Genomic DNA, 20437 nt, shown 5'->3' with positions numbered 1-20437 from the left:
GTAGATAGTCAACTCTGTAAAGCTGGGTAACAATATGACTTAAGGTAACTTCTGACAGGAATGTCACCATTACTAGCCTGAAAAAAATGAATAAAAGATGTAAAAAAAAGTTCATCGTGACTAGAAGTCATTTAAATGTCCCCAAATAGATATTGCATGTTGATGAAGTAAGCTAAAAAATGTTCATGACAAAACTACTCAAAATACAACATGATACAGAAATTGTATAATGTGGAATTATACATACAAACATAAATGCATACATGAGTGGATTATTATCAATTATAATGTAGATAAGTTGGAAAGGAGTTTGACACTCCTTGGCCAGTTATACACCATACAACACAGAAATTCTACTCCTAGTATATGTCCATAAGAAATAAAAACACACATCCCCTCAAAAGCTGGTCTACAATGTTCCTAGTAGCACTATGTATACAGATTTGTCTTTCAAAGGACCAAAAAGAAAAACAACAAATACAGGTGAGGAGAGAAGGGGCACACCTGAGATACCAGCATTTGGGAGGCTGAGGTAGAAAAGTCAAGTTCTGAGCCAGACTGTCTAATGAGTTCCAGCCCAGACTAGGTTACACAAACTATACAAGAAGCCAAACCTTTAGGACAGTTGGTGTTTAAATACTTATCTGAAGGAATCTTTTTTTAAAAGATCAAATATTGACAATTCAATGGCACAGAACACATCACACTGAGAATTATCCACAGTAAATCATCCAATACCCACAATATAATTACATATATATGGTAAAGAAAGAAAAGCTAAGAAAACTGGGGATCAGTGGCCGGCCAAGATCTCAGCTACCCCTGCATACTAATGAGTAAAATGCATAGGTTCACAGTGTTTTCCAAAGGAAAGGAGGAGCCTTTAACTGTGGCCTTCCTTCCCTCAACCCAGCATGGTCTCTGATGATGACCACACACCCAAGGAGGATCCAGGAAAAAGTCACAGCTACAACACACCAATGACTCACTCTCCTAACTTCACAACTGTGAAAGGGCAGCTGAGTCCTCTCACAGGAAGGTAAAGAGTACACAATGCTCAGTTTTCCATCAACTAGAAAATGAAGCCTTTCCATTCTTTCCTGCGCTATTAAAATTCCCAGAGCATCTACTGACGGGCATTTCCCAAGATTAGTAATTGCCTTTAAAGGAATTTGTCTTTTAATTACCAAGGTTTACTATAATTTCCAGTAAATAAAGAAAATAAACTTTTAAACTATGCAGAGTTGACTTCAAGTCATAAATTATACTTTTATTATAGTAATGCAAAAGTAAACTTTAGACAGCAATCCCTCAAAAATCAAATGTAAAACAAAACAAGATTTTAACTTTCCAGTTGACAATAAAACTACAAAGGGTTTTTAAATTACTCCTTTTTGTGACTTTCAATCAGGTAAGGGACCCAGAACTGGAAGGACCTATGCTATAGACATTAGAAAGTGATTGAAATGCCCCTGTTAGCACAGCACTGGATTGTTTCTGCAATAAGTGCAGTGTGATGAAGCAACAAGAATCCGCATGCTGGAAAGAGGGTTTCCATCCAAGGAGAAAGGAGACAGAGGTTAAGTCCAACAGAGACAAAAGCCCCTAAAACCCTCAACTAGAATTTAAACTCATGATCTAGCTTTAAAACCATACATTCCTAGAATGTGGTATCTCAGTACCACTTGAACTGAAGAGCCAGGACTCCTTAAACAAATTGAATGAATCCAGATCTAGTACAAGAAATATCTAAAATAAGCCAGAAACAGCCTAACTTCCTTATACCAACTACAAGTATTGTGTCAAAAGGAATTACCTATTGGTGAAAAATAACCAAAAATTTATGTATCAACAAGGCTACCAGTAGCCAAGTGTAGTGGCACATGTCCCAGCATCTGGGAAGACAGGTCAAAAACCTCCTTGAGGCAATGAATAAGAAGAAACTAAAATGGTTGGGATGAGTAATTATCACCTTATAACTGAGAAAATAATATTAATCCTATAAGTTCATCAAGTTACAAAAAACCAATTAGAAACTCAGTTATTTTTAAAATGGAAGATAAAGAGAAGGCATTAAGCATGTAGTCTTTATTTTACAAAATACACGTTAGGATATCCAAAGAGAACAAGTGTCTCTGTAGAAGTATTCACAACTGAAACATAAAAAACTGAATGCCAGTTAGTGTCACCATTCTTCAGCCCTTAATGAATTCACAGAACAGGGATTACCAACAACTGACAATGTTACAAGGCACATCCACAGAGGACAGATACCCTGAGGGAGGCTAACAGTAAGTACCACTGACACAAGAGAGTACCACGAAGGAGAACTTACATCTTAAACTGTAGACCTAACCACATTTTACAAGAAATATGGACAGAGAAACATTCCAACTGAAGCTCCATGAATACATCAAAAAAGACTATAGGAACCTCCAGAACAGAACTCTTCAAATCATAACCATGAATGCAGAAACCAGCATTAAGCACTTACAAGAAACATGTACAGATGAAAAACTTATGCCAGGAATAAAACTTAGACTGAAAGGCACAGGCTGTCAGTGCCTTTCCCCACTCAGCCATCTCAGCAGCCCATGATGTCTTACAAGCTGCTTTGGATTCGTTTTTCTAGTGCTTCATATGTACTGCATTATACATCACCTCAAAACAACCTGAAATTTTATCTCATCATGTGTGTGTGTGCTGTACAGGATGTATGTGGAAGTCTAAGGACAACTTTTAAGTCAGTTCTCTACTCATACAGTGGGCTCTGAGGATATCAGGCTTTGCTGCAGTGATTTTACCCACTAAGCCATCTTTCCAGACCCAGTTTGTAATTTTTAAAACTTTGTCCTCAAACACAATCTGAAAAGCACTGATGGATAGCACGAACAGTTTACACGACAAATAAATTACAAGAAGAAAAAAATAAAAAATTAGAGAACTAAATGACTTAATCCACCAACAATTTAGGACCTCATTCAATCTTAATATATATAAACTATAAAAAAAAGGTGTGTGTGTGTGTGTGAAAAGAAGCACACACTCACATAGTATAGAATGATGATGTTACAAAGTCCACGTGAGTTTTTTTAGGTGGATGATGGAACAGTGATTTTTAAAACACAGGACAGAAACTGAACTAGTAATGGAACAAACACTCTTGGAACTCACTTCAAAAGCCAGCCCAAAAAAGGCAATGGCTCTTAAATAGGAGTAGTCACTGAGTGATGACTAGCAAAGCTGAGAGTCAGGCACATGTGGACTCAACATACTCACTTCACAAGCTAGATTTGTTAAACATAACTCAGAGGACATAAGCATAGTAAGAGTTCCATGAAAAATACTACCTGCTTTCTATGAAGGAGCTACTGCTATCAACCACAGGGGCTGGGGACACCTTAATAGAGGACTAAGTGGGCCTTGAGACCCAGAAAAAGAAAATAGGGCAGGCCAGTGGGAGCAAGTGGCTGAGGAGAACAATGCTACCAGATCTCTTATCTGGCACTGTATTAAGCACTTTACAGATACGTCTCACTTATTCATGGTATCAACTCTATGAGGAAAGTTTGTGTTCCCTCCTTTGAAGCAGAATCTAACTCTATCCCAGGCTGACCGAGATGGATAGCCCTCTGTTGCCCAGGCTGGTCTCAAGCTTAGTGATCCTCCTATCACAACCTCTCAAAGGCTGCAATTATGGGAGTAAGCCACCATGCCAAGCAAGAAGGTAGGTAGTACTATTATACCAGTACCATAACATGAAACTCAACTAAGAGGGAGGATGTCCCATGCCACAGACCTGAGGATCTGAACCAAATTCTTAGTCTTTATTCAGCTCTTTGGCTAAAGGAGGCAACATCATGAAGAAGCTTAAATGCTAAGAAATACATACTGCATTCTGTATGTAACAGGAAATAGCGATTTTTTTGAGATGTAATTGAAAGTAAACTCAACGAAGTCTAATCTGGCAGCATTTCAAACTTGAAACTGGAAGTGGCAAAGTTTACAAATAAGGAAGGTAGGATGACTATAGCAATTATAGAACTAAGACATAAAGTGGCCAGAACTAGGAGCTGGAATTGTGTGCAAAAGAACTACCAAATGTCTTTTCTCAAAATAATTCCCCTACCTCCTAGGCCACATCTTTTTTTCTCTGCCTCTTCAACTGCAAAAATGGCAGTTTTTTAGTCACACAATCCTAGCCCAAGGATCCCACAGTGAGATACTAACCTGTGGTCTGCCTAGAATAGAATTACCTCTCCACACTATGATACTCATTTGACAGCAGAACACTGTACACCTACCTGGCAGTTGGATCCACCTAAGTTTCATGCCAATGACACACAATAAATCAGTACCCTTCACATATGAACCATGGGTAGCCTGCTAAAGACCCAAATACAAAACACAGCATTCTATTCCATTTCTACTGTAACTTTAAAGATAGTTATAACTTATGTAACTTGAAGGAATATATTTCAGAATTTCACAAATTTAATCAGTATTCCTTCTGGAACCTTATCTGATTTACTAACATAAACATTGGAACTAGGAAGACACCTGGAAGCCTAAACTTGAACCTGAAAGAGCAGCTCCGTGATCAAGTGTAGCAGTGAAGGGCAGCACATCTGATGCCCTAGAACTTTCAAACCATACAGGGTATGAGAAATGGTTCCAACAGCCTGTTTGATCTCTGCACTCTGGGTGTTTGGGTTTAAGGAAGGTACTCAGGTGGCTTTAGTTGACAGCAAGGACCTGTGTTATCCGAGCTATCATTTCTGGGACACTCACAGGATACTAGTTTCTACGATTCTCAACCTTCCCAATGCTGCAACCCTTTGGTACACTTTCTGTACTAAAGTGTATTCACACAGCAGTTTCTGTGCTGTGGTGACCTCCAACCACAAAATTATTTTCATTGCTACTTCATAAAAGTAATTTTGCTACTGTTATTAATCATAATGTAAATATTTATTTTGGGGACAGAGGTTTGCCAAAGGAGTTTTCACCCACAGGTTGAGAACCAGTGCTCTTCATTATACCCTCCTTATACTTTGTCCTTTAATTCTCAAAAAAAATTGGAACTGCAATCCAGCTCTGCTGCTCACTAGCACAGAATACCATTATCTAAAACAAAATTTAAGACAAAGGTAACAATAACTCCTCTTTTTCAGAGTTGCTGTAAAAATTTTAAATCAAGCATGAAATCACTTTATAAATAATATGACTTAGCACAGGCACACACACATGGGGGGGTGTCTCATGATTCTGCTTCTGTTTTTAATTTGTCCTTATGTATACAGGTGTCTTTCCCACACATATACATACATGCCTGGTGTCCACACAGCCAGAAGGGGGCACCAGATCCCCTGGGACTGGAGTTGCAAACACAATGAAGCACTACCACTACGTAGGTGCAAGAAATTAAACTAGAAGAGCAGTTAGTGCTCTTAGCCCCTAAGCCATCTCTCCAGTTCCGTGATTATGTTTCTTAATGATCCCGAAAACTAGATATCTATGCCTTGTTTGAGAAGATTAGAAGAATGTCAAGAGTTAAAATGTGCTGCTCTGATGATAAACATCAGCATTCTTTTAGTAGGAGCAGATACCAACAAAGTCATTGTCTGACCAGCCCCATGGAATCTTCTAAAGCATGAATTACTTGTTTGTAGCTGTACTGTTTGCTCCATCTGAGCTTGACAACTGGAGGGAAGAAGCAGCAGATGTTCAGTGACTGGCCAGTTCCTCTAGCACTGCCTCAGTGCAGCACAGAACAATAGCTTCTACACAGACAAGGAACAATAATAACACAACAAAAGACTCGAGATAACCCCATGTGCTCCCTGCAAAAATGTTTGTTATACAGAAAAGAAAAAAAAATCATTTGAAGAACAGAGAATGGGTAAAAACAGAGCAAATAATTTTTGAAAGAAGTGACAACAGATGACAGGCTTTACTCAAGTTTTTAATGATTTCTCTCCCACTACTATTTTAAAAAAAAAAAAAAAGGCTTAGATTTGTTTTGTTTTGAGTATGTGGAAACTATGAGGTCATTGTTTTCCAGAGTTTTTACTATAGGAAACAGCTGTGGAAACTATACAAACAGAAAACACTGCCCCATTTAGTTGCCCCTCATTGTGACAAGGGTATAAAGGGACAGGAAAAATCCATCAAACCACACATATCAAAACAGAAGTGGCCGAGTCAAAGCAAAAGCCTGAAGCACACAAAGGAAGAGATAAAACAATTCATTGGGAAGAAGCATCTATATTATGTCAACTATATTTGGGTTAAGGTTGATGTACAGACCAGACAGGCCAGTTCTCAGCTTTCCTAAAGTTGTAGCTCTTTAATACAGTTCCTCATGTTGTGGTGACCCCAACCATACAATTGTTTCTGTTGTTACTTCGTAACTGTAATTTTGCTGTTGTTATGAGTCATGTTTTCTGATGGTCACTGGAAACACCTGATGAAAGAGTCATTTGAAACCCCTTCAAAGGGGATCTCAATTCACAGGCTAAGAATGGATGGCTTAAATGATTCGCTTTGTACAGCTCCTGAAATTGCAGCAATCAACAAAGACAGCATTAAAAATGGTTTTTGCCTACCTAGGTTTCTAAAATTCAAATACAACTAAATTTTTCCCTCAACTCCAAAACCATTTTCCACTTAACCAACCAATCTTGTAAACTGCCACCCTAAGATACCCTGTCTCAAGAACCCTCCATATTCTTTAACTCTTCCTACCTCATTCTTTCCCCATATAGCTGCCAAATACTGTCAGCTCACCTTGCAGTACACACTCTTTACACATCTAAGAAAGGAAAGAAGCAAGAGACAGGACAGGACAGGACAGGACATGCAACCCCTTATCAGCAGACTGCTGAAGGGAGCCTGGTGACAGGAAGTGCACCCTTCTGCACAGTAACTCATTCTCTAGCTTTATTTGTGCCTACAGTCCTAAGTACAAGGCCTGCCACTCCATCTTCTGATTTCTTCCCTGCTCTCTCAAAGTTTAAAGCTTCAAGTGAGGTCTGCCCCAAGTCTACAACAGACCTGGCTGTCATCCGCATAGCCACACTGCTAACAATCTACTGTGTAAGCTGTCCCTTAGCTGTGGCTTCCTCGGTTCAGATTAACCAGTAGTGAGCACATTCCACAGGCCAGGAGCAGGAACTTGATACTGAATAAGAGGAGTAATCGATGCCCACTGCATACAGGGAACTGGGTGAAAAAAAAAAAAAAATGGATTCAGAAATCTGAATCCCCTTGTCTCTGGATAAGTTCTCTGTTTTTCAACAGTTCACACAATGTAGAAATTATCTGGTCTTAGGAAGAATGTATGAATAAGTGCACCTAATCCTGTTTATCCTTTGAGGAACAGATAGTTCTTTACTATCTCAATTTCTTCTCAGTTATTAGCTGACACAGGCTTTCTCACTATATCGTAATTGTTTGACATTTTGTTGAAGGCTACTGATTTTTGTCAATGGCATACGAAGAATTAAGTACAGATAGTTCTCTGTCCAAAATTAATATAGATATTTAATGTTAAAATTCACACAGAATAACTTTTAACTTGACAAAATGAGAAACACTAAAGAGCATGAAACAGAGTAAGCAATATTTGATATTCATCAATAGAACTGATGAAGCAGAATGCAAAATTCATAAATACTCTATCAAATGCTAAAGAAGCCTTCAGAACAGAAGAGGGTGATCATAAGACTGGATGAGAACAACAGCACCCATTAGCACTTGCTGAACACTGTGTGCAGGCCTTCTGCCAGGTTCTTCCCTCATTTATTCCAAAACAGGCTTAGGAAGTAGATACTGTCATCTCTGCAGATGAGAAGTGAAGCCCAGAGATGGAAGCCTCAAGATCTCACCGTAAGTAGTGGAGTGGGACTAGAAGAGAGGTCACTAACTTACAGCTTACCAAATCACACAAGCCTCAGTATAAATCCACATCACACAAGCACAGTCAGCTCCAAATTACTAAAAAGAGAAATGTTTTGGAATGTAACAGAAAAGGGAAAAGTGTCAAAATCAGAGTAGATAGCATAACCAAATGAAATTATTCCTGCTGTGAAATGAAGTTTCAACATACTAAACATCAAGCAATGTAAAATACCACACATTAACAAAATGTGGGGTGGGGGCAGTAATATCTCAAACTGATACAGAAAAGAAACAAAACCAAAAACCAAAACTGAATTAATGAATTAATTAATCAATGAGTTGGGGGGCGGGGTGTCAGCAAACCAGCAAGAAAAGGATACTGCCTCAGGATAGGGGCAAGCACTCCCAATAGTGGAAGCCTGAAAGTATCACCTCTAAGACCAAGAAATGAAACAAAGATACCTAGTTTGCAATAAAGTGGGGAGGGGGACTAAAAATATCAAAATTGGAAAGAAGCCTATCTCTCTCTATTGATGAATGATATCACCTTTTATGTAGAAAATTATAGATACTAGGAAAATCTGCTAGAATAAATTAAATAGCAAAGTTACAGAATATAGAATCAACATGACAAAAGTATGCCAATTACATACTTTTATACACTATTAATAAACAATCCAAAAAAGAAATTAGCAAGTCTACGTATGCAGCTGAGAGTGTAGCTCTCAGTTCAGCAGCAGAAAACCTGTTTGATCTGTGCAGGCCCTGGATCCCATTCCCAAACCAAACTTACTACACAATCATAGTAATCCAAACAGTGTGTCACTGACATTAAGGCAAACATATAGAACACATATTGCACATATACCTAAATAGTCAAATTGTTGTCAATGATGAGAGACAGTCTGTCTCTACATGTGCCTCAAGCTCTCTTCCCTCCAGTGTTCTCCATCATAAAAGACTACTGCCTGGGCTCCAAGCTTGTTTTCTGCTCACTAGTGAGCCCCAGAATGAACATTTCATGTTTGAACATAATCATTCCAGAACACTGCTTGAAACCAGTTAACAACCAGCTTTTGCTCCAAATGAAACCTAAATATCTCAGGCCTATAAAGCTGAAAGACCTATCCCTTTTCAGCCTCATCTGTCCCACTCTTGTGCGTCCTTGCACTGCAAACAAGGTCTGTCAGACTTCTAATACACCTCCAGGTCTTTCCAACAATATAGCCTTTGAGTCCATTTTGCTCCCAAACCCTTCTGGCAAATTTATTATCCTCATACATATACCTTATCTTTTTCTTAGCTCTTAGGATTTAAAATTTCTTACTTGTCAGTGTTGACTGACTAATATCTGCCTCCTCTGTGACAAGTTCTGAGACAGGACCATGTTGCCTATTGCCTTCCTTACTTTACCATTGCTGTATCATTTTATTTAAACACTATATATCCAAAAACTAGCTAGCACAGTGTCAGGAACTCCAATTAGTAGAAATTTTAACTCCTGACAGTGAATTAAAAGATTAATCAGTCTTCTGCTTATATTTTTCAAGATGGTCCTTTTCTGAACTCCCACTGAACCTACAATTAATAGTTCAAAATTGCTTCCTTATAACAGATAGGTCCTCTAATAGCAAGAACCTTGTTCCATCATCTTCACACTAAATCCTCTATTCCCAACCTCTCACCTAAACTAGCTCCTTTAAACACAATAATTGGTGTGGCTTAAGTCAGATGCAATGTTTTAAACATGACCCCCAAAGCTCCTGTTCTTGATATGTAATCCCCAAAACAAACACTGAGACTTTTAAAAAGCAATTAGGCATAAGGGCCCTGCCCTCAAGAATGGATAAATGTCATCATCACAGGAGTAGGTTCCTGGTAAAACAACAAGTTATACCCTCATTCCTCACCTCCTGAAAACTCACAAGCTCTCAGTCTTCTGACCAATCATCTGCCATAGGATAATGGAGAAAGAATCCTCTCTGACAGGTGTGGGCCCCCCAATATTGGGATTCCCCATCTCCAGAATTTTAAAAAATACATTTCTTTAGAACTCACCCAGTCTATGTATTATCTAGCAAAAAGAACCAGAACATCAGCAAACATTGAGTTCTATAATTGTCTGTGTATTTCATCCCCAGAATCCTTCTTAGGCAATTTCTTTCCTGCCCCCTGTGCCTGAAAGAAGTGATACACATCAGCTCATGCATTTAAAGAATCTGAAAGGGCTGTTTTTAAGCACGATTTCTGAAAGTACCTGATCCTCAGGAGCAATGGCATACATTCAAAGCTGGCTGCAGATGACCTTATTTTCACTACAATTCAGCAGCACAGTCTCAGAGGGAAAAAATGCTGCTCTGCTCGTCTCAGCATGTCTGCTAGGCTGCTCAAGCACTCCACTGAGCCCTGTCATGTCAGTGGCTGTGCTGATAAGGCCACTCCAGGCCAAGTGTTTCTGATTACTGCAAACTTGGAGTCTCCAGATTACTTCTATCAGTAGATCACTCTACATAGTTGCTCTTAGGAACCATGGTTTGAAAACTGAGCCTATAAAACTTACCTGTCTTGGATGAAAGTAGACCATCTGCCTTTTTTACACTGTTACAAAGAGGACTGAGTACTAACCAAAAGGCATTCCTAAGAACTTGAACACTCATGCTCCTGGCAAAATTAAAGCAATACATTGATTTCCCCCTTAAAACACCAGAATGAGTATTCAGATTTCAAAATCAGTTATTTACCTTACTGTTTTATAAAGAAAGTGTCTGACACAAGTGTTGCGACCAAATTCTACCCTAGTGAGCATGCTTGTACACTCGTACACACGTGTCCACACAAACTGTGTGCACACACACGTACCAAATCTACAAGGTAAACAAAACAGGCTAGAGGTAGGGAAGTCTGTGCTGAGGACAGACAAAATGTTTCTCCATCTCAGCACTCCTGATACCTTGGGCTGAATGAGAGGAGAGGAGAGTTCTCATTGTAGCATACAGATTCCCTGAAATATACCCCTAGATGCAACAGCACTCTCATCCCATGTTTAACAGGCAAGTATATCTCCAAAGAGAGACAAATGCCTCATGGGTAAGAGGTATGTGGCACAGGAAAAGGTAAAAATACTCTCATCAGAAACCATTACATCAATAGCATCAGAGCATGAAAAGACACATGGTTAAAAAAAAAAAAGATAGAGTCTGCAGCATATCAAAGTAGGGCCAATTTGTCATTCTATCCAATAAAATTCAATTTTCAAAACCATAGTGCAAGCAGAAACAAAAAATAATAATAGTAAAACTTAAAAAAAAAAAAAAAAAAACACACACATTTATCTGGCAAGTTCCTTAAGCTCAAATCAGTTTGGTTAGAAGGAAGAGTTGTAACTGAAAACTTACACAGAGAAACAAGAGTAGCCTAAAAGATTTATCATGATAAGATCACACTCAAATCCAATGTGTGCTCTTCTAGACTTTAAGGCAAAACCAAGAAGGCCAACTGGTTCTATCACCTCTGTCAACTCCAATCAGGTGACGGCAGCCTGGAGTCAAGAACTGAGGAGGACTCCAATATTCAGTGAGCTACTTGAATATGGAAAACACACAAATAAGTATCCATCATGGTCACAAACAGAAAGGGTAAGGGACAGAGAAGCCTCACATCCATCTCCAACCAATCTTCAACAGAGAGCAAGAGACAAAGAGAGAGGGAGAAAGGGAGAGGCAGAAGGAGGGAAAGGGAAGACAGAGAGAAATCTACATTCTCCTACTTTATCAGCTCAGGCTCCCAACTTCCCAGGAAAAAGTCCAAAGCAGCCCACAAAGCCCTTCACAATTTCTTCACATGATTCCCCAAAGGCAGACTGCACCACTATGGCTGGTCATGGTACGACCAACTACCTAATGTCTGTTTCCTCAAAGCAATTTCACACTACCCCTTATCGCTTCCTGGCCCAGGAAACTTTTGTGCCTCCTATTCAGTGATGTCCTATCATCTGCTCCTTGGAGCCCACTATTACTCAAAGTATAATCCTTAGACAGACAGCAGCAGTATCACCTGGGAGCTTTTTGGAAAGCAGACTGTAAGGCCCCACTTCAGCTAACCAGAATTTACTTTACAACAAGATCCTCAAGTGAACTATAAAAATGAGTCATGTACAAGTTCAAGTGCAAGATGAGTTCTCAAGGAACCTAAGTCCCACTGGAATCTACCCCTCATAGCAAGTGTCTGGCCCACTGTAGATGAGGTCATTTGGGTGGGCTGCCTATTAAAACAGGAAACCAAAACACCTGCTTCTAACCCTCATGGCAGCCAACTGACAGGTATGTCTCTTATGATGTCAGCACTAGGGGCTCCTAAGAGGACATTTCTCTCATGACTTCCTGTCTTTCTACTGGAATACAGGGTGCCACAGGTGCCTCTGTCAGACAAGCATGAGATAACAAACACAGACAAAAATCCCAATAACTGCTAGGTACAAAAGAGTGGAAACAAAACTGTCTGCGTCAGCAGTGGGTCCATGATCTCTCATGAACTCTCAGGGACACCACAGAACCACCAAACTGCTGTGCCAGCCTGTTCAAAATTCCTCCTTCACAGCTCTCCCATTAGGGAGTCTTCCTCCTGATGCTGAATGTATTCCTAGCTGAGTTACTGTTACTAAAGGGAAGGTGAATTAATACATACACACTGAACTGCTCTGAAGTTTCAGAAGATTAGTGTTTCAAACAGGAGGACTCCCAAGAATCAGCTCAACACTGCTGAGTATGCCTCTCAAGTCTCTATTCCTTTAAAAGTATTGACCCATTTCTGTTGGTAGCTTAATGGATGTAAAAGTGAGCACAACCTCATAAAAAGCAATAGAGATGACATCGAAGAATGTATTCAACTTTGCCAGTCTGCCTATCAATCATCCTGCACACCCAGAATTACTAACCTATTTCCGCTCGCTCTCATAGTGCATGGTTACGGAAAGGAGCAGCACCTCGTAAAAGCAACTGCAATGTTTACATGCTAGGAAACTGACATACCAAGAAACTGCAAACTCCACACTAGGATCCTGCCTTGAAAACTTCCTCTCCGTGTGGCTACCTGTGGGTGACTATATGCAAAGAAGAGGGATCCAACAAAACATGCCATTCTCCTAGTTTCTTACTCTCACATGAATCGCTGTTTCTCCAGTCCTTATTTCAGACTAATATTTTCCATTCAAAATTTCAAGATCAGCACACAAATCCATTCTAAGCAGAAACCATTCAAAGGCAGTGGTAGGCAAGGGCAGTGCAGCTCCTCAGCAAGGCCAGGGCCTAACCAAGCAGACTTCTCAGCTGCATCATCATTCAGTCCTGGATCCAATCAGTACTTAGAGAAATGTATTTTAGAGAGAAACTTGATAGCACAATGGAAAACCAGCACCACTTGCCATAAATAGAAGACAAATGAAAAAAATTCAATAAGAGCATAATAACCTTATTAAATTTAGCTACTGGTGGGCTGACAAGATGGCCCATCAGGTAAACATGACAGCCTGAGTTCAAGCTCCAGAACCCACATTAATATAAAAGAGAACTGACTCCACAAATTGTCCTCTGACCTCTACACAAGTGACAGACAGAAAGACACAAACACACACACACACACACACACACACACACACACACACACACACACACACCACATGTAAAGATTTTGTAATGTTCTCTACCAAAGTCTCTAAACTTGGAACTTGTTTCCTTACTTTAAAAGGAGTGGAGAGAGTAGGTTGATCCCAGAACACAGGAGGCTATCAGGAAGATCTCAAGTTTAAAGTCAGCTTGGGGCTACATAGTGGGACCCTGTCTCAAAAAATAAAGAAGGCTGGTAGAAAATCAGGGTGAGACAACTGTCAAAAAAATGGGGCAACTATCAAACTGAGGTGTTCTAAGCATGAGGAAATGAAGGAAGGAATGGAAAGACTTATTTTTCATTGTCCAACTCCATTCTCGCTAATATCATACCCACATCCCACCTCAAAGTATCCTATATACAATCTCCAATCACCTCCCTGCTCAGCTTGCAGGAAGAACCCTACTCCTTAGGATAGCCTAAATGACCCTCACCATCTGGACCCAGCAAGCGCCTTTGCTCCTCAATCACATCATCTCAGTACATGGGCAGCTCCACCAGCAGCTGCCAGCTAAGGGACAGGATCGCCTCCTCCATCTATTACATCATCAGGTTCTGCCTTCTTCAAAGTACTATCTGATAACACCTGGTTCGTTTTACTTAAGAATAAAAAAGAGTGCTATGCATGTATGGTACTGAAACGTTTTATGTACCACACTGAACCTCCCTAAAAGTGACCAAACTGGTAATCTCGCTGTCCAACGTAACCTGTCAACTTGCTATAAGTACCAGGTAAACGGGAGCATAAAGAGGCTCAGTAATTTGCTACTTAAGAAGCAGAAGCAGGATTCGAACCCAGATGGATACTGTCCCACCAATACCCGATTCAAAGACTGAAGTTCCATGAAGGCAGGGTCTTGCTCCTGGCAACATCCATCCCCAAGGCGGATCACAGGACCTGGCACCTAGGTTCTGGGGCTCGGAAGACATGCTGGATACAAGGCTGGTGAAAGGAACGCGATCCTTTGTCATCTGGATTATCTTCCAGAACTCTCTGAGCATCCAGCGCAGAAATCCACCGGGCCCGAAGAGGAGGAGCCCAAGAAGCGCCCGAGCTCCAAGGATCCCCGGGCTCACCTTGAAGTCTCGGCTGTGCTGCGGGGTGTACTCCAGCGTCCAGAGCGCTCGCACCAGATGCGCTAGCTGCTCGGTGACCTCGCCCTGGCCGTGCGGCCCGCGACCCGCGGGCTGCTCGGGCTCCGGCTCCGGCCGGCCCGCCCGGTACTGGCCCAGTGCCAGGTACTCGGCGAAGAGCTCGGTGTTACTGAGGCACTGCAGCGTGGCGTTCATGAAGCACGTGTTGCCGTGGTTGCGGAGCCCCGCCACGCCGGGCACCGGCTCCGAGGCGCAGGCGGGAGGCGCGGGCGAGGCAGGCGGCGGCGGGCACGGCGGCGGCGTGGGCGCGGAGGCCGGCCCGGGCGGGAAGCAGCTGCGGAGGCCGCCGCGGTCCGGGGCGGCGCCCTCGGAGCTGAGGTGCGAGAGCGTGGACAGCGTCTTGAGGACGCGGCTCATGAAGCTGCCCACCGAGCGCGCCGACGACGGCGACGAGGGCGCGGCCGGCCCGGGGCCCCCAGCGCCACCGCCGCCCCCCGCGCGGCCGCTCCGGAATAGCCGCTTGCTGAACGAGCGCTTCTCCTTCCCGCCCGCCGCCACCGGCGGCCCGGGCCCGGGCGCCGTTACCTTGGACATGGCGACGGCTACCGATGCTCATCACCGCGCCAGTCCACCCGGACCGCGACTCCGCCACGGCCGCCGCCGCATCCCGCCGCCTGCGCCTCACCCGGGCGGGGACGGGGGGGGGGGGGTCTTCGCGCCCTACACCACCTCAGAGCTCCGCGGATAGAGCGAGCAAGAGAGCGGCGACCGAGGGGCGCGCGTGCGTCGCGCGACCGCCCAAGTGGGCAGCTCACGTGACTCGCTGGACTCGCAGCCCCGCCCCACACTGAAGCCGCGAGGTCGCCATATTGACTGTGGGAATAGTGCTGTCCCTGAACCCTGACGGTAGTACTCCCGGCTCAGGGCGTGGTTCTGCGTGGTGAAGCTCAAGACTGGCCATGTTTAGTATGGGCAAAGTCCTGCACTGTAGGGCAAGCTCTGGCTGGTGGATTTTAGGGGTGGGTCTCAGTCTTGTCAAACGGGAAAGATCTAGAGAAAGTACAGAAAACAAGCTGCAACGTACCAGGTGGCAGAGGAGATGATAGACGTAGCTTTGTCTTGTTCCGGGAGAGTGAACTCTGCCTGGCTCAGAGGTACCGAACGTGGTCACGGTGCTGGCACATTCTAGTGGGCTTTTCTTTCAGGCTGTACCTTGGGGTCCCCGCAAACTAGCATTATTAGAAATTGCCTTACTGAAAAGTTTTGTAATACAGACTTTAAATCCACTGAGTTCTCTCCCTTTATCACTCAAGCATTTACTGAGCATTTACTCATCCATTCAATCATTCATTCCTTCATTTATTCATTCATTCAATAAATAGCAACTGAATACTTGCTGTTTTCCAAATTCTATACTAAACTCTGAGGATACTATAAGAATGAAACTTAACTGGGTTTCCACTTGCCTTTCTACAGTTTACACTCTCTGCGGGTACTCATTTATAACCTCGGTATTCTACACAATATGTCAAGCATGGAATAGCTTCCTTAATCTTAAGTTCGGTGCCTTTGCTATCTCATTTAAACCCACGTATGGCTCAAAGATTTAGCCTTTAAACCAAGGGTCACAGAGGCACTATCACAGAGGATAGATAGGTCATAACAATAAAGAAAGGATCCTGGTGAAGGGTCAGTCACCTCCTAATCAGATCATACTTCACATGTCTTGGGGATACAAGAAACGTGGACAGTGGCAACTTGCTCATTAATATTCTTCTAAAGAGACGGTTTCCACTCACCTCCAGTCAGTTGTTCCCATGTGAGAATGAGGGCTTAGTGTTGCCAGATCATCTGATTTTTAGAGAGAAGGTGGAAATTCTATTTTTAAATGTTGGTTCAATTTTTAAAAAAGAAAAAAATAAAGCATAGTACATGGGCAAACAGTGTGCATTAAGGCTGCCTTCTACTCAAAACCCACTGGCTTCTGAGCTTTCTTTGTTATGTTCTCTTTGCTGAGTCCAAGTTACTACAAAACAGAGATATTGGCCAAAAAAAAAAAAAAAAAAAAAAAAAGCCCATAATATTTTAAAGATAAAAAGGCCACCCTACACTCATCTCAAAGTAAATAGTTTGGGCCTCTAGATTTCTATCCAGTAGTAAGTATCCTGTGATGATGTTCTTGGTTTGGTCTGAATAGGCTCAAACCAACTCCGCTTCTACCTCCTAGTCAATCCTTGCAGCATCCGGAAGAATGCCACTTGATCACAACAGACACTGAAGCCGGTGGCCCTCCACCTTTGCACACATGCTTGTTGCTTCTAGTGATTCGATCCCGACTGAGAACCTTCTCCCAAGCTGCTCTATCTGCTCCAGGTGTCTTGAACTTCCTCATCTAGTTTACCTCTCTTCGTCTCTAAAAGCTTGCCTTCGTTAATTGCATCATTTTCAGACTCTCTAAGTACCTTTTAGCCATACCATTAACTTGACCCTGCTGGAATTCAACAAATGAGCCACTGTCTTGGTTGTTTTCTATTGCTGTGAAGATACCATGACTAAGGCAAGCTGGTAAGAGAAAGTACTTAATTAGGGGCTTGCTTACAGTTTCAGAGTTAGTCCACCATCATCATTGTGGATAGCAAACGAGCAGAGATGATGTTGAAAGTGTAGCTGAGAGTTTTCATCTCATCCAAAAGTTGGAGACAGAATGAAAGCAAGAACAAGAATGTGTGTGTGCATGCATATGAGAGAGAGGGTGAGGAGAGAGACCGAGACTGAAACAGAGACAGAGATAGAAACAAGGACAGAGACAGACTAGGCTTAGTGTTTGCTTTCAAAAACTCAAAGCTCACCCTTAGTGACACACCTCCCCCAACAAGGCAACACCTAATTCTTCCCAAAACCCAAAACAGCCCCACAAATTATGGACCAAGCATCCAAATATATGAGTTTATGGGGGTCACCTTTAATCAAGCCCCCACAGTCTTCTGTAAACTGTAGGCTCAATCCACAAGACCCTCGCCCATTTTACTTACTCAGGACACTCAGTTAAGATTGCTTATTCTATAAGAAAACATCTGAATTACATCTGAATTTCTGAGGGATGTATGAGAACTGCATTTCCAGGCTCCTCCTACTAGTCTAGGCGTATTGGTCTCTAGGAACACCAAAACCACCAATCCTGGCTTATCCAAGACAGGCTTTGAAGAGTTCCTTGTTGAAGCACTAATATGATGTTGGTGTTGTTGTTGTTTTCGTTGTTTTTCTTCTACTACGACTAACTGCTACTTAGGTTTTATTTCTTTTTATGTGTATAAATGTTTTTTCTTGACTGTATGTCTATGCATCACATATGTGCAGTGTACTGGAAGTCTTAATGAACACTGGGCTATTGAGGACACAATTCCCAGCACCCCCGGGGCAGCCGATGTCTATGACTCCAGTCTCAGCCCAATATGTTCATTCTTAAGATTTATCTGAAACAACATTCCATAATAAATACTGCACTGTCCCTCCTTTGCACTTATGAAGGAAAACGCAGATGAGAAATAAGGGCACAGTGAGGAGTATACTTGCCTATGCTTTATTCTTGTAACTACCCTTGGGCTGAAACTTGGGTCAGGGATCTTGTGCATTTTACACACTGTCAAGTCTATCTCGGGGTAGGTTTTATCTGGCAAACAATGAATGGAGAATACAGTTCCCATGGAGGAGATGGTACTGACTTGGTGAAAGGAAGGAAGGAAGGAAGGAAGGAAGGAAGGAAGGAAGGAAGGAAGGAAGGAAGGAAGGAAAAACAAACGGACCAGATGGCATCACCATTCTTAGGAGTCATTCTTAGGCTTGTGCAAGTTAACACAATTTCACATTGGAGAGATCTGAAGAAACTCTGTTCCTTTGAGAATCAGCTTTTCATCTCTGGAAAGGACTGTTGATACCTATCTTCACATTTGGGTGGATAGCCACATAGTTAGTAATGCATCAAAGTGCCTCACACTCTACTGAGTAGCCATGTAGACTGTAATGTCTTTTAACAATATGAGAAGAAGCGTGGTGATTTTAGCTGGCACATTACTGTGCTTTGAGATGAAGAAGCTTGAATACAAGCTGAGCTTTCAGGTCTTCAGCGTTTAAGCCAACTTCCAGTTTGGAAGGCATACAAATTAGGGAAGAGATCTCAAACTTCCGCTGTGAGGGACTAGGGGGAACAGAGCAGGGATTGGGGATAATGTGTTCTTCCCACCCCTATTAGCTAGAACCCAGGAAAGTAACCTAATAAAGACCAGTCAGGTGTGCCTCCCCAGTCCCCGACTTTGGAATTGTAGAAAGCTGGTGAGTTGGAGGTAATGCTTTAGATCACAAAACCCCATCGCTATGTGTTCAGCCGTGTAGCATCAGGGTGGGTAATGCCAGGCATGGCTGCAGCCAGTGTCCCGCTGTCCACATTACTGGCAAGTTCTTACTGGTGTCTGCCTCCCTGAGTTTCTGCCCAAGCCTGTTTCTCCAGCTCTGTTTTCACTGTGAGCTAACCTGATAGGCTCCCTATAAATTCCTTTATTGCTGAAACTAACTGGTGTCAGTTTCTTTTGTCTGTAACCAAGAAAACAACTAGCAGTGCCTTTTAATTAGCGATTATTAAATTTATACTGGTGTGAGTTACCTACAGGCATTTGCATTTTTCTTTCCTTTTATATGAGCTGGCTGTCAATAGTAATTTGCATACTGTTGCTGATTTGTCAGTTTTGGAGAGTAGCCTGGTCTTCATGGTAATCCTCCTGCCTCAATTACCTGTGTACTGGAATTATAGACACGTGTCACCTCCTGCTTTGTTTATGTTGAATCATTTAGTTACCTTACAACCATGTTTACTGTGTTTCCATATCACATATAATATTTTATGTATTTAAACTGATCCATCTCTTCTGTAAAGATGATTATTCATCATGCTTAAGCGAACAGCTTTTCCCTGCCCTGAAATCACAAGAATAGTAAGCTGTGTTTTTGTTTTTTTGTTTTTTCATTTTCTTATGAGGGATTTCCCCTTCACTTTAGTGTCAGAATTTCTCCCTTCCCCCCCCCCCGTGTGTGTGTGTGTGTGTGTGTGTGTGTGTGTGTGTGTGTGTGTGTTGTGAAAAAATGAGGTAAGGACCTACTATTGTTAGAATTATCTTTGACTTCCCAAAACTCATGTTGAAGTTTGGTATCAACATGGCTGTGTTGAGCAGACAGTGGGAAGACTGGATTAGTTACCATGAGAACAGGCTACCCTGAATCAAGCTTGGACTCTCCAGCTTCCTTGTGCTTCTCTTCCACAACCCACTCATCTTACTTTTTGCATCAAGTTGAAGCAAAATAGGAGCCCCACCAGAGACTGACAAGGTATCTCAGGCTTTCCAGACCCCAGGAGAGCCCTGAGAATGCAGCTCAGGTTATATAGTACATACCTAGCATCCATGAAGCCCTGGATTCCACCCCAGTGCCTCATAAACCAGGGGCATGAAGCAGAACACATATGTAATCCCAGAACTGGATAGGTGGAGGCAGGAGCATCAAAAGTTCAAGACCATCCTCCACTACATAGCAAGTTCAAGGGCAGACTAAGATACCCCCTGTTTCAAATCTAAACAAACTCTTTCCTTTGTAATTTACCCAGACCCAAATTTCTGTTATAACAAGAGACAAATTCTAAGACAGAATCTTACCTTTGCTCTATTCCACTTGGCTCAGCATCATTTAACACACACACACACACACACACAACACACACACACACACAGTGCCC

General features: G+C 42.2%; 1 protein-coding gene across 2 annotated transcripts in view; it reads right to left on the bottom strand.

The window, feature by feature from the left end:
- USP31 (ubiquitin specific peptidase 31) overlaps nucleotides 1–15252 on the bottom strand; it is a gene marked incomplete at both ends in the record, with an annotated part of 55245 nt that extends 39993 nt beyond the window's left edge. For both annotated transcript variants that reach the window (XM_080912463.1, XM_080912464.1), the window contains one exon: nucleotides 14641–15252. In XM_080912463.1, coding sequence (XP_080768589.1) covers nucleotides 14641–15252 — 612 coding nt within the window. The remainder of the gene's footprint in view (nucleotides 1–14640) is intronic.
- Nucleotides 15253–20437: the final 5185 nt, after the last annotated feature.

This window comes from Micromys minutus (genome assembly GCF_963924665.1).
Source record: "Micromys minutus genome assembly, chromosome: 2".
Taxonomy (NCBI): domain Eukaryota; kingdom Metazoa; phylum Chordata; class Mammalia; order Rodentia; family Muridae; genus Micromys; species Micromys minutus.
Note: the sequence above shows the minus strand (reverse complement) of the source record. Positions and strands in the feature narration are given on the sequence as shown.